This window comes from Colius striatus, chromosome 11, assembly GCF_028858725.1.
Source record: "Colius striatus isolate bColStr4 chromosome 11, bColStr4.1.hap1, whole genome shotgun sequence".
In the NCBI taxonomy this organism is placed as follows: domain Eukaryota; kingdom Metazoa; phylum Chordata; class Aves; order Coliiformes; family Coliidae; genus Colius; species Colius striatus.
The window spans coordinates 17,732,162-17,759,222 of record NC_084769.1 but is presented as its reverse complement, the minus strand read 5'-3'; the positions used below and the strand labels follow the sequence as shown (position 1 = coordinate 17,759,222).

At 53.1% G+C, this 27,061-nt stretch overlaps 1 protein-coding gene across 5 annotated transcripts in view; it reads right to left on the bottom strand.

The window, feature by feature from the left end:
• The window catches only part of TTLL4 (tubulin tyrosine ligase like 4), a 29,428-nt gene that overhangs the window by 2,053 nt on the left and 314 nt on the right, over positions 1-27,061 (bottom strand). For 2 of the 5 annotated variants that reach the window (XM_062004636.1, XM_062004638.1), the window contains exons 1-17: positions 21,364-26,954; positions 15,884-17,146; positions 15,168-15,277; positions 14,697-14,760; positions 12,378-12,502; positions 11,884-11,994; positions 10,851-10,927; positions 10,068-10,262; positions 9,904-9,986; positions 8,720-8,848; positions 8,204-8,326; positions 6,676-6,774; positions 6,010-6,144; positions 5,225-5,362; positions 3,320-3,422; positions 2,558-2,768; positions 269-339 (exon numbers count right to left, since the gene is read on the bottom strand). In XM_062004636.1, coding sequence (XP_061860620.1) covers positions 269-339; positions 2,558-2,768; positions 3,320-3,422; positions 5,225-5,362; positions 6,010-6,144; positions 6,676-6,774; positions 8,204-8,326; positions 8,720-8,848; positions 9,904-9,986; positions 10,068-10,262; positions 10,851-10,927; positions 11,884-11,994; positions 12,378-12,502; positions 14,697-14,760; positions 15,168-15,277; positions 15,884-17,124 — 3,015 coding nt within the window. In that variant the 5' untranslated portion in view covers positions 17,125-17,146; positions 21,364-26,954. Of the gene's footprint in view, positions 1-268; positions 340-2,557; positions 2,769-3,319; positions 3,423-5,224; positions 5,363-6,009; positions 6,145-6,675; positions 6,775-8,203; positions 8,327-8,719; positions 8,849-9,903; positions 9,987-10,067; positions 10,263-10,850; positions 10,928-11,883; positions 11,995-12,377; positions 12,503-14,696; positions 14,761-15,167; positions 15,278-15,883; positions 17,147-21,363; positions 26,955-27,061 lie in introns of those variants that run through there. The other 3 variants (XM_062004637.1, XM_062004639.1, XM_062004640.1) reach the window with 3 other exon arrangements.

The window sequence follows — 27,061 nt, the reverse complement described above, 5'->3', positions numbered from 1 at the left end:
GGCAGGCCAGGGGCCAAATATGCAGGGCTGTGCTCAGAGCTCCCAAGGGTATTCAGATGCAAAGTACTTGCAGATCTGATATACTGGGTGGACTTAGTGTTGGTAGGAGATAGAGAAGCGTGGGGGTTTTCCAGACTCCTGGAGGCCTTGGCAGAGAGGAAAGAGGGCAAACAAGGAGGGCAGGAGCTGCAGGGAGCAGAACAAGCAGGCTCTGTGCCCACCCAGGCAAACAACCACCTCTCCCCAGCTCACCCACAGCCACACGTACCATCTGGGCTGACTCTGTCCCTGCCCCAGCATGGTACCCTTTGACACACCAGTTCTTCAGCAGCTCCAGACCTGGGATGTTGCAGAAAAGACAAAGAAGTGAGAAGGAACGACCAAGTTTGCAGGGAGTTAAAGCTTTCCCAGCTTGAGGCACACACACATGCTGCCCGTGCAGTACCTGCTATGCAGCAACTGCTTGAACACGTGCCTGAGCCCCAGCAAACATGGGGTAAACCACGGGCATTCACCCTGTGTAGGAGCAAACAGCAAGGAGTGCCAGCACGTGGGCTGCTGAGCGCCTACCTTCCTCCCAGGGAGCCAGGCACGCCGTGCAGCAGGCTCAGCTGAGCAGGGAAACTGGGGCAATGCAGGATTTGCCAAATTAGACCAGGCTGGCTGCTCCCCTGAGCCTAGCACCTGCCAACAGCAGCACCTGATTTGGGCTGCACCAGTGCAGGCTGCTGCAGTGCAAATGTAGAGCAGCTCTGCTGTCAGCAGCCCCTTTCCCAGAGGAGGGCAGCTCGGGCAACCTCCTCCTGCACAGCACCCACCAGCTGCAGCATCCCAGAGCGTGCTCTCCTCCCTGCACGGGTCCATGTGGGGCTGGCACCCGGCCTCCATCCCTGCCACTGGAGGAGGCCAGCAGCAACCTCCAGCCACGCACACAACTGCTGCTCCAGAGCACAGGGAGGTCACCTTGAAGCGGAGCCATGTGTCCCACTGTGCTGAACAGGTTCCACTTCCTGCAAGGCCTCCTGCTAGCTGTCCCCACTACAGCCAAGTTCCCTGCTCTCTGGTAACCCAGAAATACTGAGAAATCCGGGTCTGCTCTCTTCCTGCTTTTGTAAGAGCCCTAGAGCCACAGAACAAACTAAGTTGCCTTGAGATTTAAGAACCAGCAGAGCAATGGCCAAGAACTTGATGCTGTCCAGATGGAGTTACTGTGGTTTGCTATACGATACCAGCCCTGGCTATAGGAGGAATCCTTGCTGTCCAAACTCTGCTCCTCAGTGACCTTTCAGCAACCCCAGGACCTTGGAGAAAAAAAAAACCAAACCCACATACTGGGGGCTGAGAAGAGATGGGCAACTCAGCAGCCCTGTCCCAGCTCTGTGCCCCAGCCTGGGCTTTGCACTTTGCTGGCCAGGGAGAGAGAAGGGCTGTGTGGGACACGAGGGAATGGGGAAGGGATCGGAGGAGGCTGGGCTTTTGCTCAGAGGTGCAGAACAAATCCACTTGTCAGGCTGCTTCAGGGAAGCTGTAGCACTGAACCAGAACCCCTGCCTGAGCAGCAAAGTTCAGGGCAGCACTTGAGCAGGAATGATGACAGGATCTTTCCTCCAGCTGACAGGAGAGCGTCCAGCAAAGGTATTTGCAAGGCAAAGGATGACACATGCTGACAGTGCAGCCGGAGAGGGCTATGAGGTTACTGTCTCTCTGTGAAAGACTTATCGACCCCTTTGATATTTGCTTTAACACCAGAGAAAAATGACAAAAGCTTTTTTTCTCTGCCTTCTCTGCATGACAGCCCAACTAGGAGCACACATAGTCACCTCAGTGCAGAGCCAGCTCCTGCAGAAGCCTCTCCAGCTAGATCAGGTGCTGGATGGAGAGCCCCGAGCCACAGCCTCTTTCTTTTTCAAGCTCTCTAACTTTTCACACTAGACCTCATTGGTACTCTCTCCTAAATAGCCTCTAATGGTGCTCTGATAGAGACAGTTCTGAGTGTGAAGGAGTTGGTCCTGCCCAGCTATGCCTCATTAAAGGATGGTTTTCATTAAAATCCTGAGTTGTGTCCTGGAAAGGTGGAAATGATAGCTAGGTTTCTAGAGTTTAGGAAAAATTCCTCTGTGTGCACACTGACAGGTTTTCATCAATTGGACAGCAGCAGGAGACCAGGGAATGGGCCAAATTTTCCCCTTACTTCACAGACCTCGTGTAAGGGGTAAAGCTCAGTGACTCCAGCTGTTTCTCCCTCAAAAGGCGGCAGAGGAACGCACTAAAAGGCCAGAACTAAAGGTTGAAGGCAGCATCCCAGTCTGCTTCAGCCCCAGGGCATCTAGAAGTGCTGCTGCTGCATTTACCAGAGCAGTCAACACCTCTCACCAACTCTGAATAAGCTTTTTGTGGTATTTGAAGCAGTCTGGGAGGGTGCCACATCTCCTCCTCCAGCTAGCGGGCAGGCAAGCAGCCCCTCCTCGATGTGCCCAGCTCAAAAGCCTCCCACGAGCAGCGGCGGGCAGCCGGCCTGGCTCGGGTGAGCGTGCCAGGCTCTCGGTTGGCACTTTACCTTTCTGTTTGTTCGAGCAGTACTTGAGCTCCCACTGGGTGAGCAGGATGTTGAAGTATCGGGGCTGCTCAAAGAAGCGCAGGTAGCGCATGGAGCCGTGGCTGGGGAACACCCGCTCGAACTGCCCGCGCCGCGAGTACTCGTCCTCCGTCTCCACCAGGACACGGACGTCGCCTGGGGTCAGCGTGTCCAACACAGAAGAATAAAAATCCTGCAGATGAGAGCAAGCTGGGGTTAGGGGAGACAGGAACTACATTTTGTCTGTCCTCTTTCCCACCTCCCTGCTTCTCCAGGTCTCTCTGCAGAGGTGTCCGCGTGCGGGGGATCTCCGCGACGTGGGAAGAGGCTGAGCAGTGGCACAGGTGCTGCACAAAGCCAAGGGATCCCCAAGGCCAGGTGGTGGACAAGGCACATATCCCTGCTCATCTGCATGGAGACAGCAGGGGAAGGCTACCAGAGCTGTGCAGAGACCCAAGGAGGAACGGGCAGTGCTCAGGCCCTGCCCGAGGACTGGTGGGTAACGTGCCCCTCAGCATGTGCCCGTGTTCATGTCACGCTGAGCCAGTGCAGCAGTGGTGTAAGCAAACCCAATTTATTTCTGACCAGTCTTCTTATAACCTGCTGGAGGCCAAGTGCTGCCTATCACCTGACTGTCCCCACAGAGGGACACAGTCTGGAGAGGGGCAAGGGACAGACCCATGGGACTGGTTGGGACAGTGGCCTGGCAGGATGGGGCGAGTATCAGAGGAGGCTGTGTCATACCTGGTCAGGTATCTTCTGCGTTAAGTAATAGGCCTTCTTCATCTTCTCTGCTATGAAATGCTCAGATGCTGGCTTGGGCTTCTCCTTCAAAGCACTGCCCAGACTGAGGGCACAAAAAGAGGCAGCAGAAAACTTAAGCAGAGAAGACAAAGTCCTGTCCTGGCAAAGCTGCTCACAGCAACTTCTGTGAGAGCAGTGACACACTCAGGAAGGTGCCATGGAGGAGAGAACACTATCTTCAAGGGTTTCACTAGCTCCAAGATCAGCAATGTACCCATAGCCTTGTGCATCAGCACCGGACCCAGGAAGGACTTGAGCAGAGGAACTGGAAGGGCCCTGCCAGCTCCTCACTGAGGCATTTCAACCTTCCTTCACCCAAAAGGTGAACCATGGCCTCACTCACACCCACATGGGATGCAAGAGGGCCAAAGACTGAGACGCAGCATTTGAAGGCTGGTGGGATCTCATGTTTACATCCTGCCTGGAATGTGGCTTCCTAACTGGAACCACAGGCCTGGGGGTATGAGTACTTGTTGCTGGTACTGTGTAAGGAAGGAGGGAACTCTCAGATTAAAAACTTCCTCCTGTAACATCCACCAGCTCCACATGCCGTGGGAAATCCTGGCCTTTTGTGTGATCTGGCCAGTAACTATCTAAACTATTCTAAGCACTCAATTGAACCATTTGTGAATGCCAGAGTCTGTGAGATACTTATCCAACACCTTTTAACCCTTATATCAACACAGCTAATTTGTTTTGCTCGTGCAAAAATAGTTGTGTGTGGATCCAAACAGGGAGAGCAGAGGCTGTGCTGCATAGTGCCTGGGGAACATACAGATCTACTGGAATTATGCCCATATGCAATAAAAACCCTTCATATCCTTCCCAAGGCAGGAGATATGGTTAAGCAAGCTTGCCCCTGGATGCAGGAACTCTGGTAATGCATCATCCAAAGCATGTTAAGGATCTGCTTAATCCCCTGTAGGTCCCTCTGGGGACACCTGCCCTTCAGCAACTCTGTCACAGCCACAAATGAGCCTGTGATCAACGTGCTGCAGATTAGCTGGTGAGAGCTCGCTGGCTGGAAGGGGCCCATGCTCCAACCTTCTCCCTTTGCTGGAGGCATAGGGCAGGCAGAGGGTAAGAGCCCTGTCTCTCAGCATGCCCACACATCCCAGGGTGCTGGTGCTCATCCCAGGAAGCTTCTCCCTCAGTGACATGTGGCCTGTGGCTGCTCTGCTGCAGGGAATGTGACTGCTTTCTCCACACTGTCAGGTCTGAAACCAGTGCAAGTGGGGAAACACAGAAGGAGCAGGGGCCTGGGTAGACACACAGCCAGGAATTAGCCTTATGCAAAAAACAGTCACATAAGCTGCAAAGTAAGACTGTGCATGTGCCCACCCGTAGGGCTAGAGCCTCTGACACCTGCAGTTCTGCCTAAGGAACAGACCGCTCCAGCCTCTGCAAAATAACAGGTGCTCCTCTTGCTCATGCTCAAGGCAGCAGCAGCACGTCAGCCCTGGGGGTAGAGGGTAAGTAGATCCAGCCCAAACACAGCCAGTCAGCCCTCCAAGAAAACAGAGAGGCAGTGCAGCTCAGCATCAGGTTAGTTCTGGCAGGGGGAAGGAGGGGAGAGCACAACTTGACTAACTGCAGAGCAAGCACAAATGCACTGGCCTCACTTCCAACTATGGGCCTGCAGAGAGGACATAAATCCTTCTGCCTTGAAGAGAACACAGGAACCAGATACCCAGGCAGTGATGCAAGTCTCTCAAACCCACAGCTGAAGGACCAGCAAGTGCAGGTTCTCAACAGCATAAAAAACAGCATTTGCTGGACTGAAAGCAGCCCTCAGATGAAAATCCTCTAGAGAAAAGTGTGTCTCTGACAGAGAAGGGGGCTGACCTGCAGGTAGAACCATTCTGTGTCTGCAACCCTGAGGCCACGCTGGCTGTGCTGGGCAGAACGAAGCCGGCGAGGTTGAGGAGGTCCCGGATCATATGGCCCTTGATGCTCACGTCCAGTGGGGAGCTGGAGTGGAGGCTGTGGGGAGGAAGCATCCCAGCAGTCTGAGTGCTAGAACAGAGGTGCCAATCCCCATGGCCCTGAAATCACTCCCTGGGCTAATACTGACCGGGATACAAAGCCCATGCTGAGCCTCACCTTTTCACAGCCAGCCCTGACTCACGGAGACAAAAATCCTGACAACAGGATTCCTGATGGGAACTCCCCACCATTTCTCCACCTCTGCCCAAATTTGCTGCACACCAGCAAACCCGTTCCCAGAGCCCTGTGTGGGGCCATACCCCCATGCCCAGCTCACACCTGCTGCGTGCTGGGTGCTGGCAGCAAGCAGGGAATGGCGCCGGAGGCAGCGTAGCCGCCGATGGCTCCTGCCCACACAGAGAAGAAATCTCTGCCATCACCATTCCCTACACAACACATCCTTCCCCAGCCTTCCGTTTTTAACATACACGTCCCTGGCTCTAGCTGGAGCATGCCCAGCAAAGCTTTCTGAGCTGCGGATGGATGTCGCTTTCACAGAGAGGGAGGACTTTGATTCCAGCAATCTAGAGAGGGAGGCTTCAAAGCCCACAGTCTTTCAGCACAGAGTGCATCACAAGCCAAATTGACTCTGTGGTAAAAGAAAGGCCATTATTCACTCTGGTGTGGCTCAGGATCTGCTTTACCTTGGGGAAATGTTGACCTCTAAGATCCAGGGTTTGAGGTTTTCATCCAGCATGATATCAAACCCAAACAGCTCATGGCAACAGTACGGCCGCCGCACGTACATCTTCAGCAAGCTGTTGACGTAGGGCTCGGATCTGCAAGGTGAGGAACAGAACACTGCTGGCTTCCAGCCGTCAGCCAGCAGAGCTCTGCCTGCCCCCAGCACGTGCCGCTGGGGCTGAGCGCATGCAGCCACGTGCTGAGGGAGCGGGTGGGCTGAGAGACAGGCACGGGGCTGGGAGCTGCTGCTGCTGCTGCTGCTGTTGCTGTGCTGCCTGTGGAGCCAGCATCGCATCCTGGCAGGCAGAACACACCTCTCAACATCAGATCCATCCTGCACCAGGGGATCTTTCCTCTTGAGCACAGGAGCGGCAAGCTGGGCAGTGTCGGGTACACCGCACTCCCCTGTCCCCTCTCCCTGCACTGCAGGCAGACCCAGGGAATGTAAGGTGTATTTACCCTTTGCAGAAAGAGCACAAGCACCAGGGTGAAAGAAAGGAAATACTGAAGCCAGTAGCAGTGGTTGGTAGCACTTACATGAAGAGCAAAAGGGCTGTGACTGGAAAGCCAGGGGGGCCAGGGTGCACCCCACGGCTGGGCATAGAGCAAGGGCTGCCAGGACTCACGCGATGATGGTTTTGATAACGATGTCCTTAATCTTCTCCCAGATGGCCTCGCTATTAACTCCCTTCTGGGTCAGGTAACTCCAGAGAGCTTTGAGTGCCCTGGGAGACAGAAAGCAAAGAAGGTCACTCTCGCTGCCCAGCCTTGCTAGGAGAGTGAAAGCAGAGAAGAGCCTTAACAAAGCCCCAGCACAGCCATTTTTCTTGTAGGCCCAAGCTGCCAGGAATGTAAATGTGTCATAGATTTGTTCCAGTCCTAAATTAGCACAGGAACAAGGTAAGTCAGGGCCAGATCTTCTCTTCCCTCCTCCTCCACATCCTCAGCAAACCTGCCCTTCCTGCAGGCCTTCCCCCACAGCACTGCAAAGCAGCTCAGCAGGAACCCAGCAAGGCCCCCGTAAATCTCGCAGCTACAGCCACTTCACCAAGGCTTCGGGGCTGGAGGAAAACGTCTGAAAAACGTGGAGAAGGAGCCAGGAGGAGGGAGCCTCTCTGCTTTTTAAGGTGTTTCCCACAGCACAGTGAGCACTGTGAGCTGCCCTGAGCCCAAGCCAAGGATGCTCAGATGTTGCTCAAGCGAGACCATGTGGCTCCTGGCCAGGAATTCAAAGGTCAGGCCTCCTGCAGGCGAGGTGCAGAGGATCACAGCCGCTCTCCTCTCGAGCGCGGGAGCAGCCAGCTTGGACGCGCACGGCCATACTGAACACCCACACAATCCCACCCTCATGGGATTCCAACTGCTAGGGGAAAGCAGACCCTTCTCAAAGTCCCAGTGGAGGAACAGACCACTGCATGGACAGGTGCAGGTCTGAGAAAGCAATTCTACTGCAGCAAACCACCTTCTGCAGCTCCCTTTGAAGAGAAGGAGCCCTGCTCAGGCCCACGGAACTCTATCTTGCACTATTTTTAAAAGAGTTCAAACACCGCTGTGGAATCAGAGACAAGTGCCTGAGGCCTTGGATCAGTCCACCCATGGGAGAGCAGGGAACAGGAACTCCTGCAAGACTGTAGACCTGCTCCCAAATGCCTACAAATGGCACTGCTGCTCCTGCTCACCCTGAGCAGCACATCAGGTATCAGTTTTGCACACAGGATCATCCCTTTCTCTGCCTCCACGGGAAGTCAAGAGTGAAATGGGCAGAAGTTCCCATCTAGCCAATTTAAGCATCACAATTACCCATTCAAGTTCTAACAGCAAAAAAATCAGATTCTGCTTTAACCACCTCCCATCACCCCTGCAATAGGGCAAGGGGACAAGTGAGCAGAGACGAGAGCCGTGTTGGAAGCAGGACGGGCACAGACACAGGCAGGATGAACCAAAGGCACGGCCCAAGTAGCAGCAAACAGGATGAGTCACAAACCAGAGAGACTGTCCAGATTCCATAGAAACTAGCTCATGCTAAAATCACTCTGCTCCTCCAGTTTCCCCAAGCAGGAGCAGACTCTACAGGAACTGCCTTCAAGTTTTAGGTAGGAACACACAAAAAAGGGAAAAGAAGGTGCTGTCCTGTGGCCTAAGAGCAGCACCTACCATTTGTGTCCCTGACAAGCAGTCTCATCTGAATTGGACTTGTACTCTGCGTTCTTCTTGTTCACGCTGTAGTTGGTCAAGTGCACGAACTTGTTGCTGAGGCTCTTCATTGAGGAGGAGTACCTGGAGGAGGCAACAGGAGCATAAGCAGTCTGAGCATGTCCTTAAGAAAAGAGCAGAGCATTGGTGAGCAAAAGCACCGACAGGACTGCAGCAGCTCAAGGCAATACAGTCAAGAGCAGACAAAAATCTCGGTTGCTATTGTGCCAGCTCTTATGCAGCATGAAACACAGTGTACTTCAAGAACTGCTTTAAACTGAGCTGATCTTGCCTTGGGGACGGTGGATAAACAAGAGGATCCTCTCACATTCCCTTTCAACATTGTCACCTGCAGTGACCCTGTGTATTTCCAGTCTGTTTCTGGAAAGAAACAGTCCCTCAGCATCAGGTACCACAGCCCCCCTGATATCTCAGCACTGCAGCAGCCCGCTAGTAGGGATCTCCTGCAGCACCCACTTGCAGCTGGCAAAGCGAACCAATCCATCCTGGAACAGGTACACCCTGAGGGGATCGTAGCAAGGGACGTAAACATAGATCCTCAGGTCAAACTTCTTCCCTCCAATGAGGTAGGGTTTGTGCAGATACCTGCAGAGGGGAGCAAGTACAGGGAGGGAGGGTTATGATTTCAGTGCAAGAACATCTCTAGCCCCCACCTCAGAAGCCTTGGCAAAACCAGGGATCAATGCAGAAGCCATTTTGCACAGCATTTCCAAGTTAATGCATCACAGTCAAAATGAGAGGGGGAAAAAAAAGAGCTCTGCCGTGCAGAGAGAGCTCCTGCAGCACAGGAGCAGCGTTCCCTTCCACTCAGCTCAATTTTGAACAGATTTTCCCTGTCTCTAAGGCACAGTAGCTTTTCCACACCCACAAGATTGATCACAATATTCAGGAACATCTAAGACACGCAGGGAGCCACACAGATGGTTTGCTTCAGCGAGCACAAACAGTTGGAAATTTTCATCCAAATCATTTGATTATTCACCCTAGAAGTTAATGCTTTTCCACAGGAAAGATTATCACTTTGCATGAGAAGCAGACAGGGAGAACAGAGAGAGAATACAGCATAAAAACCTTCCCAGAAAGCAGCCTCACAGAATCACAGCCCCAAACCAAGATGAGCTACTTCTTTTTTTTTTTGCCAAAGGGGAAGCAGATATTGAAACTCCTGTTATTTCAGGAAAACCCTTTGACCAGCATCCATACCCACAGAGGCCCTTACTGACCTATTCTAACTAGGTTCAGTACAAATCTTTGGCAATTGCCACCTCTTCCCTGGGATCTCTCTTCCTACTGCAGCAGGCACCGGATAAGGTTTGTTTGCTTCCAAAGATGCCAAACCCCAGTGTACAATGCAGTGGGAGCAAGATCACAGCAGAGCTGAGGCTGATCACCTGCCAGACAGAAGCTCCAGAAAGCCCACAGAGCCCATTTGTACCTCACACAGAGGCAGCAGCACTCCAGCAAGCCCAGCTGCTGCTGCCAGAGCCAGCCTTCCAGCCAGCTTTCCAGGCAGCTGAGTTTCCAGATGCGAATCAGACATTTCCTGCTTTGCCATGTAGCTGCAGCAGCCCAGACCTGGCCAGACAGACCAGACACTCTGAAGTCCCAGGCTGTATGTCATCTTGCTTGTCTTCACTCACCTCTGTACCAGCAGCGGTCTCCTTTTGGGGAGCTGACTCCATTTGTGGATGACCTGGATACCAATGCCTCTTGCTGATGCTGGCTGCAAAACAAAGAAGAAGGGCTCAGATCTTCTCCCTGCAACTACAATGAGGCAGAAGACTGAGCTCTGCTTTGTGCTTACGGGTTTCACAATCCATTTCTGGCGGCTAGCTCCTTCCTCCCATGCTTTCTTGAGTAATTTGATGTCCTGGGGCAGGATGAAGGACTGGGGGAAGAAGTTGAACTCCTTCTTGCCACAGCGAGCCTGCATCTTCAACAGGTTGCGCCACAGACGGTCCTTTCTCCCGATTTGAAATGAACCGGGGAAGTGGTTTAGCTGGAAAGGAACCCGGATGCCGTGAGGTCTCCCTGCTTCCCCACTTTCCTGCCCACCCCTTGCTCCTCCCTGGCCAGAGGACACAGCCCTTCTGAACACAGAGGGTTACACTCTTTGCTCCCCTTCCCAGGATTGCATCAAGACAGGACCCACCTGCTCCTGAAGCTTTGCAGAGACAACCACCTGCACAGTGACTCACACCAGCTACAAAGCCAGCAGCTGCCACCCCATCCTTCTGGTATCTGAGCAGTTGCAGGGCACTAACTTTCAGCCTTTGAGCCTCCTCTGGCAGTATCCTCCACTCTAGGGGTTTCCCACTTGCTTCTAAATTGTGTGCCAGAATTTAGATGAGTGACCACAGCTTGGCTATGGCCTCAGTCTGTAGCACAGCCCCCCTCACAGTGGGGCTGCTCACCCAGCTGCGTGGGCCCCTTGGGTCCATCTCCCACACCAGCTCCCATGCTCTGAAAGCGATGCTACAAGGGCAGCTTGCCCAGCAAAAAACTGGCCCAGAAGAGAGGGGCACCCAAACTGCTCCCAACACGCCCTTCAAGCTCACAAAGGAGGTCAGCCCAAAGCATCTCCTACCTTCTGGTGCTCCTTGATGGCTCTGAAGCTGGAGGATTTCATGTGGTGGCCCCAGCAACCCAGCCAGTCATTGCTTTCTGCAGGAAACCCAGAAAAGCCTATGACCAGGTACCCTGCTACTCACAAAGCCCTCTCAACTCAGCAGCGTTCTACCTCCCGGGGCTAGCAGAAGTGTGCCAGGGATGCTGCACAGAAATGGCACAAAGCACTCATACTGACTACTGCAAAGCTGCCAAACCAAAAGCTGTGAGTGAGATCCAGTTAATCAGGTGGGTCATATCTCTGCAAACAAGATTGTTGCAGGGAACTGGGCAGACATAGGGCCAAAGGAATGGCTTTAATCCCCCAGCACCCTGACTTCCCTGCTTTACAACAGGTCAATGAAACAGTTGCCTCATCAGCACTGCACTGCAGAGGGACATATAGGATTGTAAGACTTTCCACAACTTGCTCTGTGCTGTGTGTCCCCTTATAGCCCCAAAATGGCTTGTGCAGAGCTCTCCTGTTACACACAGGAGCCCCATACATACTGCTGGGACACCACATGCCAGGGTATGGATCATAGCTGCAAATGCTCAGTGCTGCCCCAGCCCTCTCCCACACATCTCCTCAGCAACAAGATCCCAACTCTGAGAACTCTGGCTTCTTCCTCAGCCTGTGGGGGCAAGGAACAGGGGTACTGAGGTTGGAGTGAGGTAAGTGCCAGCCTCCTTAAGAGTAGCAGCACCATCTAGAGGCACAGCTCAAAAAAGCCAGACCACAGCTCTGCTATCCCTCAGCTCCTGACAGCCCAGGAGGAAGTCCTTGTACTCAATGCTAGGGACAAGGTAAGAGGGAGATCAGGCCCTGCCAGGACCCACAGAGCTCAGATACTGCGAGTCAGATGGGCAGAAATGGGAACCCAGTGTCCTGCAGAGCTAAGCCTGTATTGCTCCTGCTCTGTTCTGTGCAGGCACTTTGCCTTCTCATGCCCACAGGCTGCAGGAGAGGGAGGGCAAGACGTGTCAGATACTCTGAGCCTCCCACAACTTACTTGTGCTGACTCTGAAGTGAGACCTGCCAACAGTTTGCTTCACTATGTTCGGTGTGACTGCACACATTTTCCATCGCAGCAGCTTCCTCTGCTCCCAAGGCAGCTTTTCCACTAGGAAGGCAAAAAGATAAGGATGGAAAGAAAACAAACACAAAACCTGGATTTTCTAGAGCTGCACTCAGGGAAATTCTTATGGTTTGATGCACAACCACCAGGCCTGCAGAGGAGGGTGCATAGCCCCTTCTGCACAAATAGCATGGAGCAGAAGACTCCACGGCTAGGGGAGATGCAGAAACATTTGGTGGCAGCTTGACTCATGCTCCAGCCTGTGGGAGGAAGCCACCATTTTACTCTAGCCCTTTGGATCACACAGCATTGCTGGGCCTTGTCACAGGAAGGGTGAAAGGGAGCTGCTGCCACCCAGCCTGTTATTAGCTGCTTGCTAGTAATGGGCTGGCTGCTCCCACCCTGCACCAGCACAGGGCCCAGCTCACCTCTCTCATCACGTGTACTGAAGTAGATGGTTGGAGGCACATTAGGGAATAAACTGCAGACAAGAGCTGGTTTGAGCACTTTCTCCTGAGCCTCATCGGGCTGGGCTGGGCACTTGATGCAGTTCCTAAGAGAGATGAAGCGACAGGCAGTTGGCTAAAGCTGAAAAGTAGCACAAGGAGGAAGGGAGAAGCCAGAAGGAGCCTTGGCCCTGATACTGAGAATTTGCATCACTGCAATGAGGTGCAAGTCAGTAGCCCACTCCACAGCAATGAGGCAGCAAGCTTGCCATGAATGCACAAGTCAAGTGCTGTAATCCCTGTGGGTTTTGCATTTTGCCAGAGTAAGGGGTAGAGCTTGTTACATGACAAAGCCTACAACCTACTTCAGGAGAACCAGGATGGAGGTTGTAATGCATATCTGATTCAGCTGTTGGAATTGTCTTGGTTTTACTGTGTTGCAGGGAAGAAGGCTGGAGTTTTACCAGCTGTATGTACACAGAATCCCAAATCTTAAGGTTTGGAAGGGACCTCGAAAGATCATCCAGTCCAACCCCCCTGCCAGAGCAGCACCACCTAGAGTAGGTCACACAGGAACTCATCCAGGTGGGTTTGGAATGTCCTCAGAGAAGGAGACTCAACAACCCGTCTGGGCAGCCTGTTCCAGTGCTCCCTCACCTGAACAGTGAAGAAATACTTCCTTGTATTTCTTTGGAACCTCTTATATTCCAGCTTGTACCCACTGCCCCTTGTCCTATCATTGGCCATCACTAAGAACAGCCTGGCTCCATCCTCCTGACACCTTTCCTTTACATATTTGTAAACACTAATGAGGTCACCCCTCAGTCTCCCCTTCTCCAAGCTAAAGAGCCCCAGCTTCCTCAGCCTTTCATCATAAGGGAGATGCTCTACTCCATTATCTTTGTGGCCCTGTGCTGAACTCTATCCAGCAGCTCCCTGTCCTTGAACTGAGGGGCCCAGAACTGGACACAGTATTCCAGATGCGGTCTCACAACCACAGCAATCCCTAATATCTGGGAGGTAGGGCAGCAAATATTCAGGTTGTGATGATGCTAAAAGTAGACTTTATAGTGAACATGTATTCAAATACATGCCACTGCAGCCAGTGAAAGAAGCCAAACGATGACAGTCCACTAAGAAACAAACAGCAGCAAAGAAAATGAAACACAACACATGGACCCGAATCTCCCAGACCACCCCTCACCTTGCTGAAGGGACTGAGTGTAGCCTGTGTCAAGGAGATCTGAGGCCAGGACAGGGGAAGGGGTTTTCCCTAAGCCCTTGTATAGATACTTCTCTTTTTTTCTCACTACCTGAACCAATAATTAAAAATTTGTTAATTGGCAATAAATTATATTGGTTAACATTCCCTGGCACAAACCTGGTTTTGCCCACAACAGCCTGAAGGCAGGAAACAGCTGCAAAGGCTTCAGGGCCAACCTACTACATAGCCCACACAGAGAATTGGCCAAAATGCCTCTACCACAGGAGGCCTTTGGCTCAAGCATTGCCATCAATGCCCTGCCCCCAGAGGCCAACCAGCCACATCCTGCAAGAAACAGCTGCTATTCCAATTTCTGTCCCCCTAGCAGGACTTTCACAACCATGCGTGCACAGGCAGAGCCCTGGCAGCAGCCTGAGGTTCCACACTTGCTGACAGAAAGCCCTCCTCAGCTCCCAGTTGAGTTATAGCACAATGGAAAGCAGCAAGCTGTCAGGCAGGCAGCAAAGCCCAAGGTGGCACTGGTGCAAGGGGCACCACAGCCGCCAAGGACCAGCTCCCATTGTGGATGGGCAAGAACAGGTCCCACAAAGGTCTGCCAGCAGTCACAGAGGCAGGGCTCAGATGACCACAGGCTGATCAATATCCCCTAGAGAAACCTCCTTCCAAAAGCTAAAGAAAAACTCAGGCTCCAGGTTTGGCTCCAGGATGCAAAGGTGAAACACAAGACCCCAAGGAGCTTTTGCAGTCTCTGGCCCAGGACACCTCCACTCTGCTTCATCTGCAAGTCAATGACACAATCAAAGCCAGTAAACCTAGCCCAGCAACTGGCAGTGAAGTTAAGACCCCTGTTGTGCTGCAATGGATGTACCCTCAGCACTTGCCAGGCTGTTGTCTGTAGCAAGAGAGGCAGCTTTGGTCTGCCAAGTAGCAAAGCAGCTCATTTTGGTTGGGAATCCTGTTGGTACCTTCACTCCGTTCTCCCACATGCTACAGCTCTCCTCCATCACCAAGGAGGGCAAAACCAGACAAGTTTGGACAAAGACGTCAAGTTCAATGCACTATTCACAGGTACTGACCTGGACACAAGAGCCAGGGAGCCTCTGGATGAGATGCCGGCCACAGAGGAAGCATCCAAGTCACCTGCAGGAGGGGACAGACTCAAGTTTTATCTCCATTGGGAGTAAATGCACAAAGAGTTAGGAAGAGGGAAAACAAATGCTCCAGAAGCCAGACACTTCATAGTTGCCTTGAATCCTGGGTTTTGCCCACTAACTAGTAGCACAAAAGGCGGAGAAGGGCTGGAGCTGACAGCCCTGCACAGGGGGGAGGTGAAGCAGTGGTGAACCCTAGCCTGCTCCTCAGAGGAACCCATGCAATTCCTCCTACATCAGTTTTGGGTTCAGCACAATCTCTAAGTCATCCTGAAATAACAGCATGAATACAAGACAGGAGGGCTGCTGGGCTAATGCTCAGCTCCCAGATGGCCCTTGTACCCCATCGTCTCATTGAACAGAGCACAGCCCCCCACCCAGGGAACCAGCACTCACTGTCCTCGTCCTCCTCCTGACTGCAGCTCTCATCCAGGCCATCAAGAAGCTCTTCTTCCACTTCATCCTGAGGATGGCTCAGCTCCAGTGGCAATTGCTCAGCAGTGACACTGACACAAAGGACATCATCACATCAGAAGGAGTGGCACGTGTTTGCAAGGCCAAAAGACCCAGAAGCCCATGAGGCGGCATGACATAAGGTGGACAGGAGAGTGACAGCACTGCCTTCCCTGATGCTGATGCATGAGCACTCATCCCCAGCTGGTAAGATGGGGATGCCCCAGGACACTCTGACAGGGAACATTTTCAATTCTCTTTGTCCAGCATCAGCTCCACATTCCTCCAGGAACCCATGTCTCTGCCCAGGAAAGCCTTGCTGGACCTGGCTCGCCAGCAGGCTTCACCCAACACACGTGTAGAGCCTGCCACAGCAGGCATGGCCCAGTGACCATGTGGGGAGCAAGCCAGAAATACCACACAGCAGCTGAGGGAGAAGGTGGAAGGGCTTGGAGCCACCTCAAGTGCCTGTGTCGAGTTGGGGCTGGCAGGAAAGCACTCCTTGTAATGCCAGAGGTGGGTTTTGTTCAGGGACACAGCCCATGGTTACCCTTACAGCCACCCCCATAGTGCCCACAGCACACCCTCTGCCCACACACACAGACACAATGCCCAGCCCGTCCCGTCACAGCCTCCCTCCTCCTCCCACCTCCACTCACCACAGCTTTCCCGGCAGTGCAGCCTGGGCCCACGTCTCCTCTTTCTCCAGTCGGATGGTGGACATCCGAGTCACCACTTCAGACACAGCAGCGAGGTGTGGGGGCTCTGCCACGGGTGAGCAGTGGGCAGAGTCTGAGACGTGCTCGGTGCAGACACCGGCAGCACTGGTGTCCGTAAGGCTCAAGTGGCTGTGAAGGCCAGGGCTGCCCGGCTCCAGGTTCAGCAGAGCCACAGCTCCTTTCGGGGCGAGCTGTGCCACCCTGTGCTGTCCCCACTCGCCCTCCCAGAGGCACGGGCTGCCCACGTTCCCAAAGCCAGAGCTGTGGACTGGGCGTGCAAATCCGGCACATGAGGCAGTCTGGCTGGCTGGCTGCTGCACAGCCTCTGTCAGCCTGACCGCCAGCTCCTGCTCTCTTAAGCTATGTGTCCTCTCAGCATCCTCCCACGAGCACTGCTCCTTCCCGAGGATCACACTGCTGGGCGCGGGGGTCAGGGAGGGGACTGCGGTTTGCTCCAACACCAGATCCCTGCTTTTTACCACCTCAGTGACCAAGCTCCCAGGGCAGCTGTCTCCAGTGTCCCTGGAGTGGGGCCATGAGGCAGTAGGGGAACTGGGAGTGTTTGTCACCTTCTTGATCTCCAGTGACTGCAGCAAAGGCACTTGAGCACTGCTTGGCTGTAGAAAGGAGTTGTTATTGAGCATTGTTCTGTAGGAGCTGGAAGCCTCCCGATCTGAGCTGATGGCAGAGCCTTTGAGCCCAGTCCCAGAGCGCTCCTCCACCAGCACAGGCAGCAGGCAGGGCTCCATCAGAAAGGAAGACATCATCTTTCCCATGGCAGAGCCGGGCTGCGGAGGGCTTTGGAAAGGAAAGTCTACAGGGGGCTTGAGTCTGAGGCAGGGGCGCTGGCAGGGCAGCGAGCTCCCACCTGGGGCCACATCCTCAGCAGGGGCTGCCTGGCATAGTGAGGGTGAGTGCAGGCAGCAGGACTGCTGCAGAGGGATCCCTGAGGGCAATGGGCTGCCACTCTGGAGAGCACTCACATACTTCTCCAAATTGCAGATGGGTTTCGCCTGCTGCTGAGCGAGGTGCCAGGCCCAGTGTGGCTGAGCTCCCACTGCCAGGAGGGTGCCTGACTCCAGCCCGATGCTCTTCTCCTGTTCGGGGCCCAGATTAGCACGTTCTAGTCCTGCAGAGGCCATGTAGAGCCATTGCACATGAGGCACAAGTGAGTCAGTCATCTACAGCAGCATCCTTGCTGGCCTGGAACAAGATGACAGTGTGTAAGGCACTGTTACCCCAGCACAGCAAAGCATCCAGTGCTCCAGGAGGGGAGCAGGGCAAACTGCTTTCCCAGCATGATGAAAACCACATCTCCATCTGCTGAGCTCCCTGAGAACCTCCTGGGACCAAGGCAGAGGAAGAGCTGGCATCCTGCATGAAATCAGAGGACACGAAGGACAACTTAGAACAGACCCTAGAATGCTTATGGGGCCAACTTAGAGCAGGCCTTTGAATGCTTACGGGTGAGAATTAAGGGGCAGGGTAGTGTGGGTGATACTACTGTGGCAGTTTACTATAGGCCACCTGACCAGCAAGAGGAAGTGGATGAGGCCTTCTGAAAAACAGCTGAGAGCTGCCTCACAGTCACAATCCCTGGTCCTCATGGGAGACTTCAACCACCCTGATATTTGCTGGCAAAGCCACATAGCCAAGCACACACAGGCCAGGATGGTCCTGCAGAGTGCTGATGGCAACTTACTGTCACAAGTGGTCAAGGAGCCAACACGGAAAGGTGTGCTGCTGGACCTCGTGCTGACAAATAAAGAAGGTCTGGTTGGGGATGTGAAGGTTGGAGGCAGCCTTGGCTGCAGTGACCATGAAATGGTGGAGTTTAAGATCCTCTGTGGAAGAAGCAGGACACCGATCCAGGTTGTGACCCTGGGTTTCAGGTGAGCTGACTTTGGCCTCTTCAAAGACCTGCTTGGAGGGATCTCATGGGACAGGATTCTAGATGGTAGAAGTGCCCAAGAGAGTTGGTTGATCTTCAAGCACCACTTCCTCCAAATCCAAGATCAGTGTGTCCCCACAAGTAGAAAATCAGGAAGAGGAAGCAAGAGGCCTGCATGGATGAAAAAAAGAACTACTAGGACTACTCAAGGAGAAGCAAGAAATGTATGTAAAGTGGATAAAGGGCCTGTTTGCTTGGGAAGAGTACAGGAACATCACCAGAGTATGCAGGGACAAAACCAGAAACGCCAAAACCTTTTTGGAAATAAACTTGGCAAAGGAGGTAAAGGAGAAGGGCTTCTTCAAAGCCATCAGCAGCAAAAGGAATATTAGGGAGAATGTGAACCTGCTGATGAAGAAGGAGGGTGCCCTGGTGACAGAGGATGCAGAGAAAGCAGAGCTACTGAATGCCTTCTTTGCCTCAGTCTTTACTGCCAAGGCCAGCCCTCGGGAAGCCCAGTCCCAGGAGGATAGCAGGATAGTCTAGAGAATGGAAGGCTTTCCCTTGATGGATGAAGATGGGGTTAGAGAGCTGCTGGGCAAGCTGGACACCCATACATCTATGGGACCTGATGGGATGCAACCACAAGTGTTGAGGGAACTGGCTGATGTTATTGCTAAGCCACTCTCCATCATTTTTTAACAATCATGGAGGACAGGCGAGGTGCCTGAGGACTGGAGAAAGGCCAATGTCACGCCAGTCTTCAAAAAGGGCAAGAAGAATGACCCAGGAAACTACAGGCCGGTCAGCTTCACCTCCATCCCTGGAAAAGTGATGGAACAACTCATCCCGAATGTTATCGTTGAACACTGATGGTTATTAGGGGGAGTCAGCATGGCTTCACCAAGGGGAAATACTGTTTGACCAACCTGATAGCCTTCTATGAGTGCATAACTGGCTGGCTAGATGAGGGGAGAGCAGCAGATGTCATCTACCTTGACTTCAGCAAGGCTTTTGACACTGTCTCCCATAACATCCTCATCAGAAGGCTCAGCCAGTGTGGCTTGGATGAGTGGACAGTGAGGTGGATCAAGAGCTGGCTGAATGACAGAGCCCAGAGGGTGGTGATCAATGGCACAGAATCAAGTTGGAGGCCTGTGGACAGTGGAGTTCCACAGGGATCGGTTCTGGGGCCAGTCTTGTTCAACATCTTCATCAACAACCTGGATAAGGGGACAGAGTGTACCCTCAGCAAGTTCACTGATGACACCAAACTGGGAGCACTGGCTGATTCCCCAGAAGGCTGTGCTGCCATTCAGTGGGATCTCGACCGGCTTGAGAGTTGGGCAGAGAGGAACCTCATGAGGTTCAACAAGGACAAGAGCAGAGTCCTGAATCTGGGGAGGATCAACCCGCATGCACCAGTACAGGCTGGGGATTGACCTGCTGGAGAGCAGCTCTGCAGAGCTGGGAGTCCTGATTGATAATAAACTAACCATGAGCCAGCAACATGTCCTCGTGGCCAAGAAGGCCGATGGCATCCTGGGATGCCTCAAGAAGAGTGTGGTCAGCAGGTCGAGGGAGATTCTGCTCCCCCTTTACTCTGCCCTGGATTTTTCTCTGCCCTCATCTGGAGTCCTGTGTCCAGTTCTGGGCCCCCCAGCTCAAGAGAGACACCAAGATGATCAGGGGACTGCAGCATTTTTCATAGGAAAGGCTGCAGCATCTGGGGTTGTTCAGCCTGGAGCAGAGGAGAGTGAGAAGGGATCTCATTAATACTTAAAAGTATTTAAAAGGTGGATGTCAGGAGGATGGGGTGATACTTTTTTTTCTGTAGTGCCAAGCAACAGGACTAGGGGTGATGGGCATAAGCCAAAAAGTTCCACTTAGAACACATGGCAAAACTCCTTTCCTGTGAGGGAGCCCTGGCACAGGCTGCCCAGGGAGCGTGTGGAGTCTCCTTCTCTGGAGGTTTCCAAACCCACCTGGACACGTTCCTGTGTGATCTGACCTAGGTGAACCTGCTTGAGCAGGGATGTTGGACTGGATGATCTTTAGAGATCCCTTCCAACACTGACCATTCTGTGATTCTAGGAAAAGTATTGTCTGCAGGAAAGCTCACACCCTGCAGACACAGACAGGTGCCTGCCCACCAACCAGGCCCAAGGGGCAGCAGCCCCAGCACAACAGCCCCAGGTATAAGGAGAGGACGCCTTCCTTGGAGCTGGCACGGCAGCCAGAGCCCACTCCCATCGGTCCAAACTGCACCGTTATCCTGGTTTAGCAAGGAGCAGCTTTTACTTGGTAACAGGGGGAGTGGGTTGCAGTGAAGACCCAGTAAAGAGTTTGTGGACTCGCTCCTGGGTTCACACCCACCTCCTGCCTGGCTGGGCCAATCTGGTGCCTCTGCCATCACTAATTAGGGATGGGAATTTGAAGCGCTGGCAGGAGGTGTAAGAGTGATACAAGACGGAGGTGACCATGCAGACCCTACAGTCAGAGAAGGAGGAAGGAAGGAGGAGCACCAGACCAGAGACTCCTCTGCAAGCCATGGTGAGAATGCAGCTGTGCCCCTGCAACCCATGCAGGGCAATGGTAGGACTGAGAGCCACCAGCAGCTCCGTGTGAGTGCACCCAAATGGGCGAGAGACTGTGTGAGGAGGCAGCCATGGTGCAGGCCGTGCTGGAGAGCCTGCGGGCCCCAGAGCAGCCCCGCATGAGAGGCAGAGAGGAGCTGCAGCTTTGGGGACAAATGCACATCCGTACAGGGCTGCTGGGTGTGTGAGTGCTGGGTGTGTGAGGTACCTCATGGACTTTCAGGGAGGACGGGTGTGGAGCCCACCTGCCCTGAGGAGAGACAAACAGTAGAAGCCATCAGGAATAGACTGAAACCCACACTCCCTGCCCCCCTGGGCCATTCAAGGGGGGGAAGGAGGTAAAAACACCGGGATTAGGGCTCTGAGCCCGGGAAAAGGAGAGAGGTGGGGAGAAGGTGTTCTTAAAGGGCTGGCCGGACTCTTCATCATTGTACCAATCTGTAATGTTTTATTTTGGTTATGTTTTGGGGTTTTAAGGTTATGTTTTAGTTGATGTTGCATTGAATTATCTTCTGTTTTCTTCCCCAAGCCAAGTAGCCTGGTCTGTTTTGTCCTGAAACTTATGCAGCAATTAAGCTCTCCCTGCCCCTGCGCAATTCTCAGCCTCTTCGGTACTTGAGGCTAATCGTGGTCTTTTGTTCCCCCATAGGACTAAACGGTTGGAGCCCTTTGCTCCCTTTGCTCCATCACCAGCTCTCCCAACTCCACTGCAAGTCCCAAAACATCTGCTTCTTTTTTCTCCCCACTCTTTAAAGCCTCAGCTCCAAAGGTCACACAACTAGGCAAAAGCTTCAGCACTTGCCTTTAAAAATAATATATTTCTCATTTTTGTAACCCCATGGAAAAGCTCAGTGAGGGCTGAGGGCATCCTAAAGAGCTCAGGACTGAGAAGGCAGCAAGGAGCAAACACAGGGCTGGTCAAAGATCAACACCTCAGTTCCCAGCAGAGACTGGCAGTATCACACACATGTTCTTCCTCCCCACTGCAGTCCTACAGAAAAGTGTCTTGAAAGGAGAAACTGGCAGATCAGAGAGCTGCTGACATATGTCTCCTAAATCCTCCTAAAATTAATGATTGCACCATGCAGGTAAGATCCTCTTGTCTGGAGAGAAGGGAAAGAGAAAACTTGTCAGGTATTTGTCTTGCTTTAACACATGCCCGGAGGGGCCCTGGATACAGCTGTGATAGGAAGCTGTATCCCAAGCAGGCTGGCTGCTTTGCTCTTCCACTTTCCAGCTCTCACAAACTTGCAAGTTAAAAAAAAGCCCAAAAAGTATAAATAGAAGAGTAAGCAGAGCATCAACTGACACTCTTGGTTTTCTTGCAATACACCTATGTGCTCCTTTCCCACCTGAAAATGAAGCCTTGGCTGCAGCAGTAACAGTGCAGCCAGGAGACCCTGGGGGTACTCTGCAGCTCCCTGCCATCAGCTCCCACCCACCGCAGGGCTGGGTCAGACAGACTGACACCCGGCACAGACCTCCTCAACCTGCGAAACAGGCCTCAGTCTCCAGCACACATCAGCTCAGCAGCATCCCAACAATGTGGGGGTGCCTATGCTAGGTAGGAACGTCCTACGCAGGATCCCATAAGAGCTATACATCCTCACGGAGAGCTGCTGCCCTGCCAGGCTCCACAAGGAAGGGGTCAGATCCACTCCACGGCCCTGTCTGCACTGCTCATTGGTCAGGCTGAGCCTTCTTGATGAGGACAGGATGGCTTTGACCCTCCGTAGGCTGCAGCCCAGAAAGGCTGCGAGCCCTGGGGAAGGGAACCCCACGAGCTGCCCTCACCCGAGCTGTACCGCGTGACCCGATTGTTACCCGATCCGTGCCCAGCAGCACACCCGGCGGTGTTGTGACATTCACAGCGATTAGCACAGAGCCAAGAGGCTGTGGCTCAGATGCCACCACCTGCCCGGCTCAAGTTTCCCCCCAGTAAATAAGCGAGCGGAGCTTGGCTTCCACACGTTGTCCCCCCAGATGCACCCACGTCACAAGCATGCTTGAACCACAAAGCCACCTGAGCACACCACCAAATGCAGCTGTGAAACAGAAAAATCAAAAACAAAGGAGATGAAGGAAAGTGTCCCCAGTGTCCCTGCCCAGAGGGGACTGTCCCTGCAGCATCACCACACACGCTGCCAGCTCCGCCACTGCCTGCACTCTCACCCGGCTGTGATTGACCTCATGGAACCAGCCTGCAGGGAAAGCCACCTGTGCCTCATCCCTGCCTGGCTTTACAGCTATCAGGGGGTCATCCTGCTATAAAAACAAAAGCTATTTGGCCTAATGAAGCTGTAACAAGGGACAGCTGGCTTAGACACAGGCATGAATATGCCAGCAGAAGCCCTGTGTGACCCTCCTCCAGAGTAAGTGACAACGGCAGCAGCAGACAGGGCTGGAGCCCTTCCCTACAGAGAGTGGATGAACTGAGCTTGCCTCTCTCCAGAGTACCTTTGCGGTGGAGCCACAGAGTCATCCGGGTCAGCACCAGGCAGAGGTGTGCTGGAAGCAGTGGCCACAGAAGGAAGTGACAGGGCCTTTTGTACAGCCTCCAGGTGAGGACTATGCCAAGTGACGGCTAGTGATCACTGCTGCTTCCCTGCAGAGACCTGGGAGCTCAGAGACAGTGGCAGGACACACAGGCAGGTTATGATGGATCCAGCCTAGCAGCACCAGCTTATGCTGCCTACCCAGTCCCACCTCCCATGTGCCAGCACGGCCACCTCTGACATCTGCCTGCAAACCAGCTCCTGGCCTCATGGCAAGGACAGCTCTGCAAAGCAGCTGCTGAACATCCACGAGAACCGGTGGAGATGGAAGCACATACTTGTCTGTGTGCACCGCAGGACAGCAGCTGCCGCATCCTCGCGCCTTTGGGCACGAACCTTGTCACCTGCCCCAAGGTAAATCCCCGCTGGTTACTAGTCAGGGAAGTTTTCCCCTTACGTTTAACTCAGTCAGAGTTTTGAGGCGGTGGAAGGTCACGGCTTGATGCAATCCCTAGTTCTGGGCCCTACGGCAAAGGAGCAGGAGTCTGTTCTGCTGCTCACAACAGCAACAAAAATACGCTTGGAAATTTTATTGTAGAAACATGAGCTGGGAAAAGCCCAGGGTGAACTGGCTGAGCTGGAAGTCAAACCCAAACATCATTCTTAGTCATTAATGGATTTTGGCTTGAACTTATTGACATAGAATAGAGAGGCCAAAGTTGTCACTGTTGGAGTGACTGTACAGCTGCCCTCGCTTACAATTATTTCGCTGGCACCTTTTATGATCACACAGCCTGCTCACAAGCTCCAGGACGTCAGCTGGAGTGCTGCCACAGCCTCTATGAGTGGCACACACAGTGTGCTCCAGCCTCTGCACACACCCCTGAGTACCAGTGGGAGCCCCTTCCACCAGCCCCAGGCTCCCTGTGCCATGTGCTCCCCCAATAGCAGCTCCTCGCAGGCCTGGTTCTAAGGGGGAAGGCCAGACTCCAAGAGCCAGGGTGTGCACATCATCTCTCCCTCACTTGAGTGTGGCTGGGGTGGTTATTTTAAACCAAGCTGTGGGGACACGCTTAAAATAACAAGTGCCTGCAAATGTATGAGCTGCAAGCTGACCTGATAATGTGCTGTCAGCCTCACGCAGCCCGAAGTCACGAGGGGGAGCAGTCAGAAAACTGTAATTTGCTGTTGTTTTCTATGCCATTGCAGGGTGCAATTTCTGTTCTTTATCATTAGAAAGGATAAGATCCTGAGTTGACACTACGTTTCTCATTTGCAGCTTTGGGGCTTTTGATTAAGGCTTGAACAAGTAAGTCAACAACAATACAAAATACACGGGTTTTTAAACCAATATACCTTTCAAAATAAAGCTTTAGGCCCCTTCAAAAAGAATTAAAAAGCTTTCAACAGGTGCATTTATCTGAAACGAGCTGACTAAGAATGCTTAAAGCTGCCTTTACACTGGGTAGCTGGGGACAAACTCTTGTGTTTCAACAGCACAGAAACAATCCTCACCTACATCAGCCCTAGGAAGCAAGTGGTCCCAAGGGCAGTCATACACCGAGACAAGGCAGCACCCACGGCCACCCACAAGTTCAAGATGAAGAGCAGAGGGTGCTGCTGGCCACAAGAAGAAATCCATGAGGACAAGCAAACCCAGAGACAGCTTGACTAGCACAGAAATGCCAGTGGCACAGGGACCAACAGCCTGGTGTGCTGCTTTGCCACGCACTTAGGCATCACTGTTCCCTCTCAGCTCCAGTTTTGTCCTGCAGAAACACATTTTGGGTGCAAAACCAGCAACACAAGATGACAACCAGTTTCTCCTAATGAGGACACCAAGGTTTTGCTTGGCCACTCAGGTCAAAAAAAGCAGTGAGAAAACAGCCACTGTAGGGACGTGTCAGCAAATTACTCCTGTGTCCCAGGATTACATTTGTGCCTGCCCTTGGAGCTGACGCTTTCAGTTCAATGGCTGTGGTGCTGAGCTCCACATTGAACATAGCAGGCATGAGAAGCACGTGTCTGCCCTAAATGATGGGAAAGCTCTTGTGTTCCAGTTCACAGGGGTCTTCCTCACTGCTCTCAGGGCACTGGAGCAGTGTCAGACTCCAGGTGTGGTTAGGCAGAAAATCCAGGGCTGCAGCTTTGCCATGGAGAGAGCTCACTAGGGCATCTAAAATAACGGGCTGGCTCACTGGTGACCCAGCTGTGAGCAGAGTGCAGGGGCCACACCAATGGGTGAAAGATGCAGAGTGTGGAGTCCCCATCGCTATCACAGGATATCGACTTTTCCACCCTGACAGAGTCCCTAGGCCAAAAGGAACCTGCTGCACAGCAACAGCAGCCCATGCAGCTCTGCCTCCCCAGCTGCAGCAAAGCTGGGATGTCCCTGCCCCGACTCCCGTTCCCGATACGTAGTTTCTCATCAGCCAGGCTATGGGAGCAGTTGTATCACAGCATAAACTGGAGCAGGGAAACGAGGTTGGGTTAAAAGCAACCAAGTAAAGCATGGGGTGTTTCACAGCCTTTCAGTGAGGAGGCCTGAAGCACCTTCTTGCAGACTCAAGCAGAGAGCAAACCAAAGGGACAGCATTCTCCCTTGAGCTCACAACAGGAGAAAAGGTACAGGAGAACTAGGCAGTGAGACCTGGGGAGAGCTTGGCCAGCAGTGCAGGAACCAACAGTCAGTCAGCACAGCTCACTCTGCTTTTAGGTAGCCTGGCCACACTCTCAGCCTTTGGCACAGAAATAAAGTAATAGTGGGAGGCTTAGGTGAAGCATAATGAGTATAAAATATCAACACATAGCAAGGAGACAAGAACTACCCAATTAGTTCAAAACACATCCATTCTTTGTCCATCTTCTTAGTATTTTTTCTGAACTATATCTAGAACTGGAAGAAAAAGCTCCCAGGTGGGTCTGCCCTTAGGTATGTGATAAGGACCCTTCTGTGTCTTGACTGGGATGGGAAAGATGCCTCTGAAGGCACTGCAACCACCTCATTCCATACAGCACTCTAAACTCAGAAGCACAGCAGAAAGAGATTCAGGTTGGGAAGAAGCTGCCAAATACTTCCAGATTTGCTGCACGAGAGGAACCCGGGAAATGCCAAGGAATGGCACCCAGCCAGGCCAGTATGGCAGCCAAAGCCCCTGACCTGTACTGGGGACATGACATCTCCACGCAGGCATCATTATCTGAGGACAGTGGCATTTGGCCTCCTTGGTGTCCTCCTCGCAATGTGATCCCTGCTATGCTGAGAAAGGCCCTGGGTATGACCAAAGAGAGGAGACAATTTGTCACTGCCAAAGTTTGCCTAACATAAAAGTTAAGGACTGCAGCAGCACGACAGCAATGCAAGGACAGACAAGTGCCACTATCTACTAGGTGCAACTGCTAAGAGCCAAGGAAAAGGTTATTAGATAAAACTGTAATCAGGCCAATAATTTGCTGTTATTTCTGTGAAACTGCCTAGGAAGCATCTGATGTCACATGCCCATTCAGTGAGGTGCACACAGCAATGAGAAAGCGAAGGTACGTGGTGGGGCAGGTTTTGATGTGGGGCTGACCTCTGCCTCCCACATCCTGGCTGACAGGGAGACAGCAGGCTGGCACAGCTGCAGGCCTTCCCCACTCCTGTGCCTCTGTTCCCAGCCTGGATCCTGGAAGCATTCAGGAAACACTCCAGGCTAGTCACAACAATTCTGTCAGCTCTGCCGTTCACCTTTCAGGCCAATCGGCTCCTTTTACAATATGAAAGCGTCCAAGCCAAGTCCCTAGTGCAAGGACTAAGGGACAGACTGTCCCAGCTCCCAGCTTGGGTCCAGTCGGCCCCAACCCCATCCTCGCTATTGTCCCAAGTGCCATTGGAGAGGCTGGCGCGGGCCGTTACTGGCTGGAGAGCCAACTCTTCTTCCTCCCTGCGCTGGCCCGGGGAACACGCTCTGTTTTGTATTTCTACAGGTGAAACTCTACGAGACCAAAGGTGCTACCGAGACGCTCCGTCCTGCCCCTGCAGCGCTGGCCAGGACGCCGGCCCCAGCATGTCCCGCCCCAGAGCACCGCCGTGCCGCCCCCCAGCCCCCCCGCGCTGCCCGGGCACACGCGGCGGGGCCACGGCCAGACCCGCGGG